A 12,629-nucleotide genomic window follows, 5' to 3' on the forward strand; every position below is an offset into this window, starting at 1 on the left:
CCTCAAATGAACAATAAAATTTTGTTATCCCTCAAGCTTTAATATTCTTAAATTAATTAATTCATCTTAAAATGACAATACGCAAAATATCATGCCCATGCCACTTGTAAATACAGTTCAGCACCATGGACAGATCTGTACAGAAAGGCAAGGCAAATTTATTTGTGTAGTACAATTCAACACAAGGTAATTCAACGTGTTTCACGTCACATTAATATTCGTACGAAGCAATTAAAACAAACACACACAAAAAATCAATTAATGAATAAAAATAAAAAGCCAATTCAATTGGCAAACGACAGCTTCCAGACGTTCTAGATAGAAGGTACCAAAAATGTATGTACTGTACTTATAACTATGGCTGTCAAACGATTAACATTTTTAATCGAATTAAATACAGCTTAAAAATTAATTAATCCTAATTAATCGCAATTCAAACCATGTATAAAATATGCCATAATTTTCTGTAAATTATTGTTGGAATGGAAAGAAGACACAAGACGGATATATACATTCAACATACTGTACATAAGTACTGTATTTGTTTATTATAACGATAAATCAACAAGATGGCATTAACATTATTAACATTCTGTTAAAACGATCCATGGATAGAAAGACGTGTAGTTCTTAAAAGATAAATGTCAGTAAAAGTTATAGAAATTTTATATTAAAACCCCTCATAATGTTTTCGTTTTAATAAAATTTGTAAAATTTTCAATCAAAAAACAAACTAGTAGCCACGCCAATGTTGATGTCAATAATTACACAATGGTCATAGTGCTGAAACCCATACAATCAGTCGCATCCAAGCGCCAGCAGAGGGTGACAAAACACCAAAAAACACAAGTAACAAGTGGACATGACCCTGTGCTGTCATTTTAATCTGTTTGAGCGGGGCATGTGTGTTAAATGCATCAAATATTTTAAAGTGATTAATTAACCATATGCCCTGTCGTTTTTATATAATTTATCCTCTGGTTGTCTTATTTCTCTGACCGTTCTTGGAGGTAATTAATATTGCTATTTTTGTGTAGCGATTGCAAATGCTACTCAGTGACAGCCAACGAACACTTTAATTTTTTTCATTATTAACAAATTTTAATTTTACTAATTTATTTACACTTCCCGAATGACTTACTAAAGTTGTTTCTTTACAATATAAAAGGTAACAACAGTGGCAGTCAGATACCAATTAATTTTTTTTCCAGGTCATTCATTGTCAGACAGAAGCAGCACGGCAAAACGCCACGCTAAAAAATAAGTAGAAATATCAAAATGGCTTATCTCTTCGGTGCAAGCTGTGGCAAGCAATGGATCAGCATTGTCATCTGTAGGACCATGGCCCCCAACAAAATGTTTACTGCATATGAAGGTGAATGGCTTCACCTTGTTGGCGTTAAACTGGTCTTTTGGACGACCACACAAATTGATCCATTGTTCATATTTTTTCCTCTGAGTTTTTGGCTTCGGGAAACGTATGAAGAAAACATCCTTCATATGTTGTAATGTCTAGAGTCGTTTCTACAAGTTCCATAGCAGCAGTGTTTACTCAGCATGTTCTTTTTTGAAAGATTACCGGCAGAAAACAAGCAGTACTAACATAAGTTGTATGCGAGGGCGCGTCTATGTTGACCCCCTTCCGGTTTATGATGGTGACGTCACGCAGCCTTGCTGTCTAAAAATAGCATTCGTGCATTACCTATTCAAATGCATTGGACGTCTAGCGCCCTCAATGGCAGCTAATGAGTTAAAAATAAAATATGTTCTTCCTCTGGCCAAGATGCAACCACCCAACAATTAGTTTATCACTAACAATCGTAATTCATGCATGAAAGGATTAAAACGGCTTTTCTGCCGCACATTTTTGTTGTTAACTTTAATTATTAACCACTATTCATATAACCTATCTAAATTTTCCATGTCAAAGTACAGAGTTAACCCTGTACTGTAAAAGACGAATATTAAATGTTGCTGTTGAATTCAGGCGATGCAGTATTACACATGAAGGACGAGCTCGTGACTCATCACGCAAAGCTGACAGCAGAGCTTTGTGTCCACCTAGCGGCGAGTGTTGAAAACTGCATGCAAGGAATTTTCCATGCAAAATACAGCACTGGGCAAGGAGAGCTCATCCTCCCCCTCCTCCTCCCCCTCCCTTCTTCCGTGCTTGCTGGAGGAGAAGCGCTGAGGCGATTCAAGCGCACCACGGACGTGAACGCGGTTCGGCTGACGCTCCGAATAGAATTAAAAGGGAAAATTGCACTGAATACATTCGTTGAGGACTGCCAGCTCGTCCGCAATGGGGAACCGGGGTATGGAGGATCTGATCCCCCTGGTGAACCGCATGCAGGATGCCTTCTCGGCCATCGGTCAGAACGCCAACCTGGACCTGCCTCAGATCGCCGTAGTGGGCGGACAGAGTGCGGGGAAGAGCTCGGTTCTGGAGAACTTCGTGGGCAAGTAAGTGGATTTAAATTATATATTCCATTTAATGCCGCATTCATTGTCCCCACCCGCCCTCTTCCTCCTCCTCCTACACCTCCTCTCGCCTCCATGTAAAGTATAATCGTGATAATCGTGCATACATATAGAGAGGGTTATTTTTTTGTGACTTTTTACAAATAAATTCTTATGAAGGCCATTTATTAAGGCGTACGGGCCAATCACAGAACATTGTCAAGGCCCTCGCAAGACCTGTGGTGGGAAACCCTTGGCAGGTGGGCTGTACATGGCCCATCTGTGGATTCCCTCAGATCACAGTTAAACACTGCTCGCACTGTTTTTGCTGGTCAAAGTAACATTTGCATAGAATTAAGAAATGGGTCACTTCCTATTAATTGGCTGCCATTGACGGCACTAGATGTCCAACCTATTTTGACTGGGAGGGGCAAATGACATGAACATTCATAGCCAGTCCTCACAGTTTAAATCAAATGGATGTCTGTTTATAAATTATTCCGTTAATTTGGGTCACTTCCTTGCTAATTGTTATGGATCATTTCCTGATGATTTTGTTTTTTTTCCTGATCAGTTCCAGTTGATATCAGCTCATTTTTCCAATAGGAAATGAATGGGGCTGTTGGAAGTAAATAGGATTGTTTTTGACTAATTTTGGTGCACCCGTTCATTTTTGGCAAAAACTGTATACAACTTGATTTCCAGATTTTTAAAAATATATACATTATGTGAATTGGCTAAAAATGTTGGACGAGTTACATTTTGAAATTTTTCCATTGGGGCTTTTTTTCTCATTGAAAAACAAGCAATTTCTGTGACACCCGTTGCATGAATTTTTTTGCGTTATGCTGCATGATGAGCTTTGAGCCGTTCTGGCTCAACCCCTCCATCTGGTCTGTTGGCCAGCAAAGCTTAACTGGAAGTGCTTGAAAAACAGCAACACTGCACCTTTATTTAAGAACATGTGAGTTCAGCTCATTGGCTGCAATTGACGTCTATACAGTACCAGTGATACACCCATTTGAAAGATTTCAAAATTTAGTTCTTAGAAGCCACATGATTGGACATCTATCATTGTCAATGGTTCCAAAAGATTTAATGTGCATAAGTGATTGCATTTCCTGCTCTGTGCATAATAAGGCTTTAATGTAGCTTCAAGCTAGCGTAGTAGCACGCTATTCCAAATTAATCCAGTTTAACAGACATAACTCCAACCCCCTCAAGCAGATTATTTGATATTCTAATTGATTTAAAGCTGGCTTTTATGTCTTATTAGGCATGAAAAATGTCCACTATGTCGACGCCTCTCGCATTTGTTTGGCAACAGATGCCTACTGTGCAAAACCACGTGGCCACAAGTGCTAATCCTCAATTTAGCAGGTGAAAGAGGTAATACTGTTTACATGTTATTATGCTGCCTTGTGAAAGGGTTGTTGTTTAATATGTAAAAGTGAAATAATTAAGAAGAAGTATTGGACATAAAATCAAGATTTGTCAGTCACTTCCTCATTCCTTCATTGTGTGGTCGTGCTGGATGTAACAAGAACTAGATGCTAGGACTGCATCCTCCTTATTGTAAAGCACTCTCATATGCAGTCAAATTAGTGCCAAAGTCAATTTGTGTTTCCCCCCCCCAAAATATTTGTAAAAATAATTTGCACTCGTGAAAACATTTTGTGCACTAGCTCAAAAAACTATGCGTTCGCAAATACTTCAATACAAATACTTTCGTTCTGGCAAAAATAATTTTGGGTGTGGAAATGTTTTTATGCTTGCGAAGTTGTTTAGTGAGTGAATTTTTTGCGAACAGCGTTTTTTCCCGACTATACAGAAAAATGGATTTTTTTTGGAAAGTGCACAATTTTTTTGCGCCTGTAAAAATTTGTTTTTTTTTTTTTTTTTTTGTGAAAATGTTTTTTGAATTATTTATTTTAAACTGCCGCGACCCGTGTGCGGATTAGAGGAATGGAAGATGAATGATTTTTTTTTTTTTTTTTGCTAGTCCTCAAAATTTTTGCCACTCCCCCCCCCCCCCCCCCCCCCCCCATGTCAAAACAGAGCCACAAACAGCCAATCAGAACATGACTTATTGGTTACCAAGTCAGCCAGTGAGGTGTGTTGGGTGGTTCCTGTTCACCCTCATCCTGCCCCCGGCCTCATTGTCATCGGACTGCGGTGAAGTCTCTGTCGCTAATTTGACTCCATACTCTCTTAGTCGTCATGGCAACAGCTTCTGCCTAATTACTGTGCTGTTACCCGAGGGAGCCACGATCACGCTGAGAATTGAAGAGGAAAAATGTGAAACGTTATGACATGAGCATTCTAAAATTTCAAGCCTGCATTGAGCTACGAGGCAAATGCTAGCATCTTGCTAAGCATGTGTGACTGCGTGCGTCCTACAGTGACATTGGGTGTCCTCTCATCCTTCCAGTTTGACACACCACCCTTCCTCCCCCATGGCTTTTATGGTGCACGTTATCAGCCAAAAACACAGTTGTTGCCACAGTTCCGGCCTTTTTAGTCTTCACAATTGCATTGTGGAACATTTTGGCAGTAACGGGACACCCCGCATGTTTGTTTTATTTTGGCCCCGGTGCGGAAAAAGGCTGTGCCCTCTATACTGCAGCTTCCAGTCAGCAAAATCAATAAGGAAAGCATAGGGGATAATGCGCATAATGGCAGGGAGACAACTCTATTCACGAGTAGACAAAACATTAGCTGCACCTGCACTTCACTGTTAACCAATGCAAGAGATGTATCATGAAAATCTGCCTTTTTAGAGGCTGAAAGCCTGCCAAATCGCCTCTCAGGTTGTTTTTGTTGTTCTCGTAGACACTAACTTTGAAGTCCTATTTCACCGTCATTCGTCAACCGATCGTTTCGAAACATGGTAGCTATGCAGGATGGGCCAGTATCTATCAATCCTTGGAGCCTTATTTTTATATTCATGTGACAGTTCAGATTTATTAATTCTGGAATTAATAGCCAGTAGAAGGCACTGCAGACAAGTTTTATTTAAGGACGCCACGACTAATTTCATTTAAGGACAGAACGAGACACAAAAGAACTAAATAAAACACAGTGAACCTGGAATACATTGCTATAATTGGAGTATATCGTGGATTTAAAAAAAAAAGACGTGTTGGAGCACCGCTTCCGGGTTCTTGGTTCAGACAACAACTACAAAGCCCTCCCATTTCAGTTTGATCTGATGTCTACCAGTGATAAACTCATTTAAATGATTGGTTAAACAAAATATAAGAAAAACTTCATACTTTATTCAGGGTGCATGTATTATATCTATACTGATGCTGAGCATGTTGACATTTCAAAAACATCTCTTGTATAGGATCTCATCATAAACCATTATTACAAATTGTTTCTGGAGCCAGCAGATACTAAACCAATTAATGCAACGGAGGACCAAGGTTTTTATTTCTAATGGCTTCTGTATCCTGTTATTTATGCTCGCAAGAGAGCTCACATACTGCATCGTAACTCACATTAATGACTTATCCCGCCATCACTATTCCATCCCCCCTCGACAAGATTACGTCCATGCAACGTAGCCTTAGCGTTCACATATTACATAATGTAGCCAGTGACAGCCTAAGGCATTATGACGAATTATAGCAGCTTCACTCAGTCTTCACTCATTTTTTCCCACTCAAATAAAACATCAGGAAAAGAGAATGACATTGCACAAAGAATTGAGTTCATGAAAGTCAAATCTTTCATTTGTGGTAGTTTTATATATGTGTGGCTGTTTCCTTGTCTCAAATGGTAAACTATAAAAACAGGAATAAAGTATGCGCAGGAGTGTGTGAGACAGAGGAGGAGAGCTACAGGGGATTAACTCTAATCTCGCTTTCTATCTTCCTGCATTGGCTCAGCGTTAATCTGCGCATCCACTGCGGCGTAATTTGCCTTTTCATTGGCTCCACGTGCAGTTATTTGAACTTTGAAAGTGCTTGTGATGTGAAAGTTTCATCCATGTCAAAGCTTCATGTTCATTTTGGGGAAATTTCAGGAAATTATTTGTCAAAAGTAATGACCACCAATGAAGATTTTTTTGCAGGTCCGAGATGCAAATCAATAAGCGTGAATGCCATCGGAAATTAATGGGCTATTTAAAATATATGGGGAGGTATTTGTCAGATTTTGACAGTACTTGGATTTTTTTGTGAAGAACTGGCTAATAGCATTTGTGGGCCTTGTTTTTGGGAATGTTTTGATGGATGGATTATGTCTATCACCATCAATGGCAGCCAATGAGTTAGAAAGCATGAAAAAGTTTATCTGCAGTTCATTGAGAAGGGTGAGGAGGAAGATCTGTTATTGAGATCATATGTCCTGTCCGAAGCCCTTCAAGTAGGAGCATTGCTAGCAAAATGTATTGTGTTTGTTTAAAGGTCTTAAGAATTGGTGACCATAACAACATTGAAAACTACTGCAATTATGTAGTTTCCCATGTAGAAAATGAACTTGGCACTCAAATTATGCTTTCTTTTCCCATCCGATGGTTATTCCACCCAAAACGTGCATCAGGGAAAGGCCACTTTTTTACCCCAGCAATTCTAGCTGTGACATCAATACCATAATTGGTTATCATGTCTAGCTTTGTAGTGCTGCGCTTGCTAGAAACATGTTAAAAGAATGAAAGAACAGTCACATTGCAACAACAGAATAGAAAGCCTATGGATAGCATGCTAGCAGACCGCAACAATCTGCAGCTCATTCTGGGTGTGTCAACATCTTCTGTTTGGAGATTTTTTTAGTTGAGCTGAGAAAGTAATACTAATTAGTTTAATTAATTAACTAATTAATTACATTACTAAGCCTTTTCTGTCACTTTTTTCTTTCTTCGATTTCTGTCATATATGTTCATTTTTCTAATTTAAACACAATCTACAATTTGATACAATGCTTGATGTAAATTGCCATTTTAGAAAAAAAAAATCCACCACACATCAGTGAATTTAAATTGTCGTGTCAGCTGGTGGAGGGACACACGCAGACATATGCACACACAAGGAGTTTTTGTTGTTGTTGTTACATAATAGATGAAACCCTGCAAAAACAGCACAGCCAGAATACAGTTTGGCACTAAAATCATGTTTACCAGAACCACTACAGAACCACAAGTTTAAATTGTTTTCCCCACCTTGACATCGAATTAATTGATTGAATTATTACAAGGTAGGGTGTGAAAATACTAGTCCTTCTAAAAAAATTAGCATATTGTGATAAAGTTAATTATTTTATGTACTGATAAACATTAGAATTTCATAAATTTTAGATCCATTACACACAACTGAAGTAGTTCAATCCTTTTATTGTTTTATTATTGATGATTTTGGCAAAAAAAGTCAAGAAAAAACAAAAATCCCTATCTCAGAAAATTAGCATATCATGAAAAGGTACTCTAATGAAGCTACTAACCTAATCATCTGAATCATCAAATTAACTCAAAACAACCTGAGGCTTTTAAAAACTCCCAGCCTGGTTCATTACTCAAAACCGCAATCATGGGCAAGACTGCCGACCTGACTGCTGTCCAGAAGGCCATCATTGACACCTTTAAGCAAGCGGCTAAGACACAGAAAGAAATTTCTGAGCGAATAGGCTGTTCCCAGAGTGCTGTATCAAGGCACCTCAGTGGGAAGTCTGTGGGAAGGAAAACGTGTGGCAGGAAACGCTGCACAACCAGAAGAGGTGACCGTACCCTGAGAAAGATTATGGAGAAGGGCCGATTTCAGACCATGGGGGACCTGCAGAAACAGTGGACTGAGTCTGGAGTAGAAACATCCAGAGCCACCGTGCACAGGCGTGTGCTGGAAATGGGCTACAGGTGCTGCATGCAGGTCAAGCCACTTTTAAACCTGAAACAGCGAGAGAAGCGCCTGACCTGGGCTACAGAGAAGCAGCACTGGACTGTTGCTCAGTGGTCCAAAGTACTTTTTTCAGATGAAAGCAAATTTTGCATGTCATTCGGAAATCAAGGTGCCAGAGTTTGGAGGAAGACTTGGGAGAAGGAAATGCCAAAATGCCTGAAGTCCAGTGTCAAGTACCCACAGTCAGTGATGGTCTGGGGTGCCATGTCAACTGCTGGTGTTGGTCTACTGTGTTTTATCAAGGGCAGGGTCAATGCAGCTAGCTATCAGGAGATTTTGGAGCACTTAATGCACTCCATCTGCTGAAAAGCTTAATGGAAATGAAGATGTCATTTTTCAGCACGTCCTGGCACCTGCTCACAGTGCCACAACCACTGGTAAATGGTTTACTGACCATGGCATTACTGTGCTCAATTGGCCTGCCAACTCTCCTGACCTGAACCCCATAGAGAATCTGTGGGATATTGTGAAAAGGAAGTTGAGAGACACCAGACCCAACACTGTGGATGAGCTTAAGGCCGCGATCGACGCATCCTGGGCCTCCATAACACCTCAGCAAGGTTCAAGGCTGATTGCCTCCATGCCATGCCGCATTGAAGCAGTCATTTCTGCAAAATGATTTTTTAGCCAATTCACCATGATTGAGTGCATAGCTGATATAATTAATTGAAGGTTGACTTTTTCTGTATTAAAAAACACTTCTTTGTATTGGTCGGATGTAATATGCTAATTTTTTGATATAGGGATTTTTGTTTTTTCTTGACTTTTTTTTTGCCAAAATCATCAATACCACTACTTCAGTTGTGTGCAATGAATCTAAAATATATGAAAGTCAAATGCTTATAGCTACATTACAGAAAAGGATGAACTTTATCACAATATGCAAATTTTTTGAGAAGGACTAGTATACTGAAAAGGTTATATATCACGATACTTTATTGTTCAAAAGGTTATTGATATGCTCGTATCGTTTTAAAAAACTGTCACTGTTTGAAAAAACGGGAACCAACAGGTTGCTACCAAAATCTTCCATTAGAATACATTAGCTCACAGGCTGCCATTGACAGCACTAGACATCCAATTGATTTTGACAAGATTGGACGTTTAATGCCATCAATGGCACTGAAACCAGAGTATGCCTACCTTGTGGGCATTTACAGGTCACTTCCAGTTCATTTTAGGGCATTTACAGGTTACTTCCTGTTTATTTTGAGTCATTTCCTATTAACTTTGGGACATTCTTGAGCCACCTTCTGTTCAGTAACCCAAAATCAACAGGAAATGCCCCAAAAGGAAAAGGAAGTGATGGAAAATCAACAGGAAATGATGTAAAATCCTCCAAATAGAATTCATTGCCAGGCATTGGCTGCCACTAATGGCTATAGACGTGCAATCCATTTGAAGTGGGAGCGATGGCAGTGAGCTCATTCTGAAAAAGACTTCTTTTTCTGTTTTATTGTACAGTATCATTGAATTATTTCCTGACCAATGTATCGATAATTGTTTTATCACCATATTGTGAGATCATCGTTATCGTGAGACTCGTATCACAAATTGTATCGTATTGTGTGGTACCCAGAGGTTCCCACCCCTATTGCAAGGTACATTTAAAATGTCAGTATGGCAATGGAACTACGGTATGTACATATATTAAGAGCTAAAATTGTTAATTGGTTGTATGCAACTATTTCTTGATGGCACTTTTAAAAATGGTAATTACTAGATTAAATCTAATCAATCCAGTCAGGTTAAAGGTGCTATATGGAGTACCACCCTCTGGCCCACAGCGTAACTGCAGCCTGTGTTAAGTTCGAGCATGACGTGCATGCTTGTATGAGCATGAACAAAAATCAACTTGCGTTTGGCCCATCAAATCAGCACCTGAAACGTAAAAACAGCAAACATTATTGTTTACTGTTAGTAGATAGTCTTAAGTGGGTTAGAAAGGTGTTTAGGCGCAGGCTCGGTGAAACATCTCTGCTGCCGCGGGGACATGCATGAACGTGCGCAGGCGTGTGTTCGCCCAGAACTATTTCTGTTGAAGGGAAGAAAAAGGGCTTTTCAGGGCAGTCTTGTTAGGATTCGGGGAAGGTTGAGGATCCTTGAGCAGACTCAAGACTCAGGCACGGTGTAGTGATGAACAAAATAATTTATTTGCATCCAAAACAAGGTAGTGGAGCTTTCTGATTGGGGTAGTTGAGCTGGCATGAGGCGATGAAGCTCGGGAAGGTGGCAGGCGTAAAATCCGACGAGAGGCACGCAAAAACAGGACCTGGGGCGAGAGCAAATAAGTCGCGAGCTGGTGATCAGAGAATTCAATAAGGAATGCAAGATACAACTGATACGTAGGAAACAGAGACGATGATCGGGCGACAGGGTGGCGGTGTCCACTGGCTTTTAAAGACTGCTGATTGTCATTGCCAGCACTCGTGGCCGCTCCACCCAATCTGACATCCAACCTGCAATCATATTAAAAACACGTACACCTGCCCAAGGTGGGCCAGATCTCAGGAGGGAGGGGTAGATGCCCTAACAAGTCTCAGGCCATGTCTACATGTAGTAGGGTATTTGGCAAAAAAATAGCTTTTTCTACGGTTTGGCCTATCATCCACATGCACATTTAAACAAAAGTTCTTAAAAACTGCATCCAAAGTAAAGACTTGTGAATTCTGCATTTGTGACGCCATCATGTGGACACTGATAACTGAAGATTTAACTGTGGAAACTTCACTGATTGCGACAAACTTTGTCCCTACGTCACAGATGAGACCAATGTTTACATTTGGAGTAAATTAGACAGGTGCTTTTTTTTTGTTCCATTTATTTACAAACTCTTACAGTGCTCCATATTGAAAAACACATGCGAAGGATGGGGGTATTATGGACAATTATTTTTCGCGCATTGTTATTAATGTACTTGAAAATGAATGAATGCGGTTGGGAATGGAAGCTTTTTTTTCTATAAACGTGATGGTGTGGACGGAATCCTTTTAGGGCAGGATCCTCAGTTTTAAAAAACCCTGCAAGGTGTAGACATGGCCTCAGTTAAAATGTCAAGGCTCTGTGTACTCATCAGTACATTGGTGGAACATGTATGGAGTAAAAAAGTATTTTAGATTAACACTAACAATTGTGTATTGTAGGCTACCTTTATAGGCAGCAAAATTAATAATCTGTTGATATTTTGAATTGATTTCATGATTAAGTATTGCAAAAGAAATCAATTGCATATGTTGGATGACATCACCATCTCACATATGGTTCTGTTGTAGGGATTTTCTTCCACGTGGCTCTGGCATCGTGACCCGTCGTCCTTTGGTCCTGCAGTTGATGAACTGTCCCACAGGTGAGTTTAAACCTGACGATCAACATGTTCTGCTAAAGTAAATTGGCATATTAACTAATTGGAAGCCATTGACACTGTGATAGATGTAGCCCTTCCAGTTGAAATGGTTTGGATGTCAACACTTGACAAACTCATTTAAATTCACAGCAGGAGCATGAAAAGAGTCGCAGGGACATCTATCAATGTATGGTGGATTTTTTTGTGCTTTTTTTTTGTCACTTTTTGACCTTTGATCTTTCATGTGTCTTTCAGAGTATGCTGAGTTCCTACACTGCAAGGGAAAAAAGTTTACAGACTTTGACGAGGTTCGTCAGGAGATTGAGGCTGAGACTGACCGCATGACTGGTGCCAACAAGGGAATCTCTCCTGTTCCTATTAATCTGAGAGTGTACTCCCCACACGGTGAGGCTTTTCTTTTTTTCCTTGTGTATTGACAAACACTGATAGAACTAGAAGATGCAATTTATGGAGAAATTGTGTGGGGATGCTTTGCTCTGCTTGTCAGTTACTTTTTCCCAATTCCCATTGGAATTCATTGACTTGACTCATGTATGAATCTTTACCATTAACAGTTATTGACGTCTCTAACACTGACGGACATATAGGCGTCTTTTTGCCTGGCACGGCCAGACTGTTCTCCCTGTATTTTTGAAACACCGGGAGAACAGTCCCAGCTCCTCATTGGCCTTTCGAGCCCGAACGAAAGTAACCGTGCAACAGATTTGTTTATTTGCGAGGCGTGTTCTTAATGAGCAACATCACTCTTGCGCGTCGGAAGTCGTCTCCACAACAACACAGATGGCGAACGGGAAAGCCGAGAATATGTTCCAATCCTCGGTAAATTCAGTTTTAAATGACCAAAAACATATCGAGTTGCTAAAACCAACAGTCTGTCTCGTGCTAGCCATGTTGAATAAACTTCTCCGTTC

The 12,629-nt window shown here is 39.9% G+C and overlaps 1 protein-coding gene across 13 annotated transcripts in view; it reads left to right on the forward strand.

Moving 5' to 3' along the window:
* Positions 1-2,153: 2,153 nt before the first annotated feature.
* The window catches only part of dnm1a (dynamin 1a), a 97,672-nt gene continuing 87,196 nt past the window's right edge, over positions 2,154-12,629 (forward strand). For all 13 annotated transcript variants that reach the window (XR_009061041.1, XM_057818188.1, XM_057818199.1 and 10 more), the window contains exons 1-3: positions 2,154-2,463; positions 11,627-11,700; positions 11,953-12,102. Coding sequence is in view for 12 of the 13 variants with exons in the window: in XM_057818188.1 (XP_057674171.1) it covers positions 2,303-2,463; positions 11,627-11,700; positions 11,953-12,102 (385 nt within the window). In the remaining variant the exon portion in view is untranslated. The remainder of the gene's footprint in view (positions 2,464-11,626; positions 11,701-11,952; positions 12,103-12,629) is intronic.

The sequence above is a fragment of the Corythoichthys intestinalis genome, chromosome 17 (assembly GCF_030265065.1).
Source record: "Corythoichthys intestinalis isolate RoL2023-P3 chromosome 17, ASM3026506v1, whole genome shotgun sequence".
Lineage (NCBI taxonomy): Eukaryota > Metazoa > Chordata > Actinopteri > Syngnathiformes > Syngnathidae > Corythoichthys > Corythoichthys intestinalis.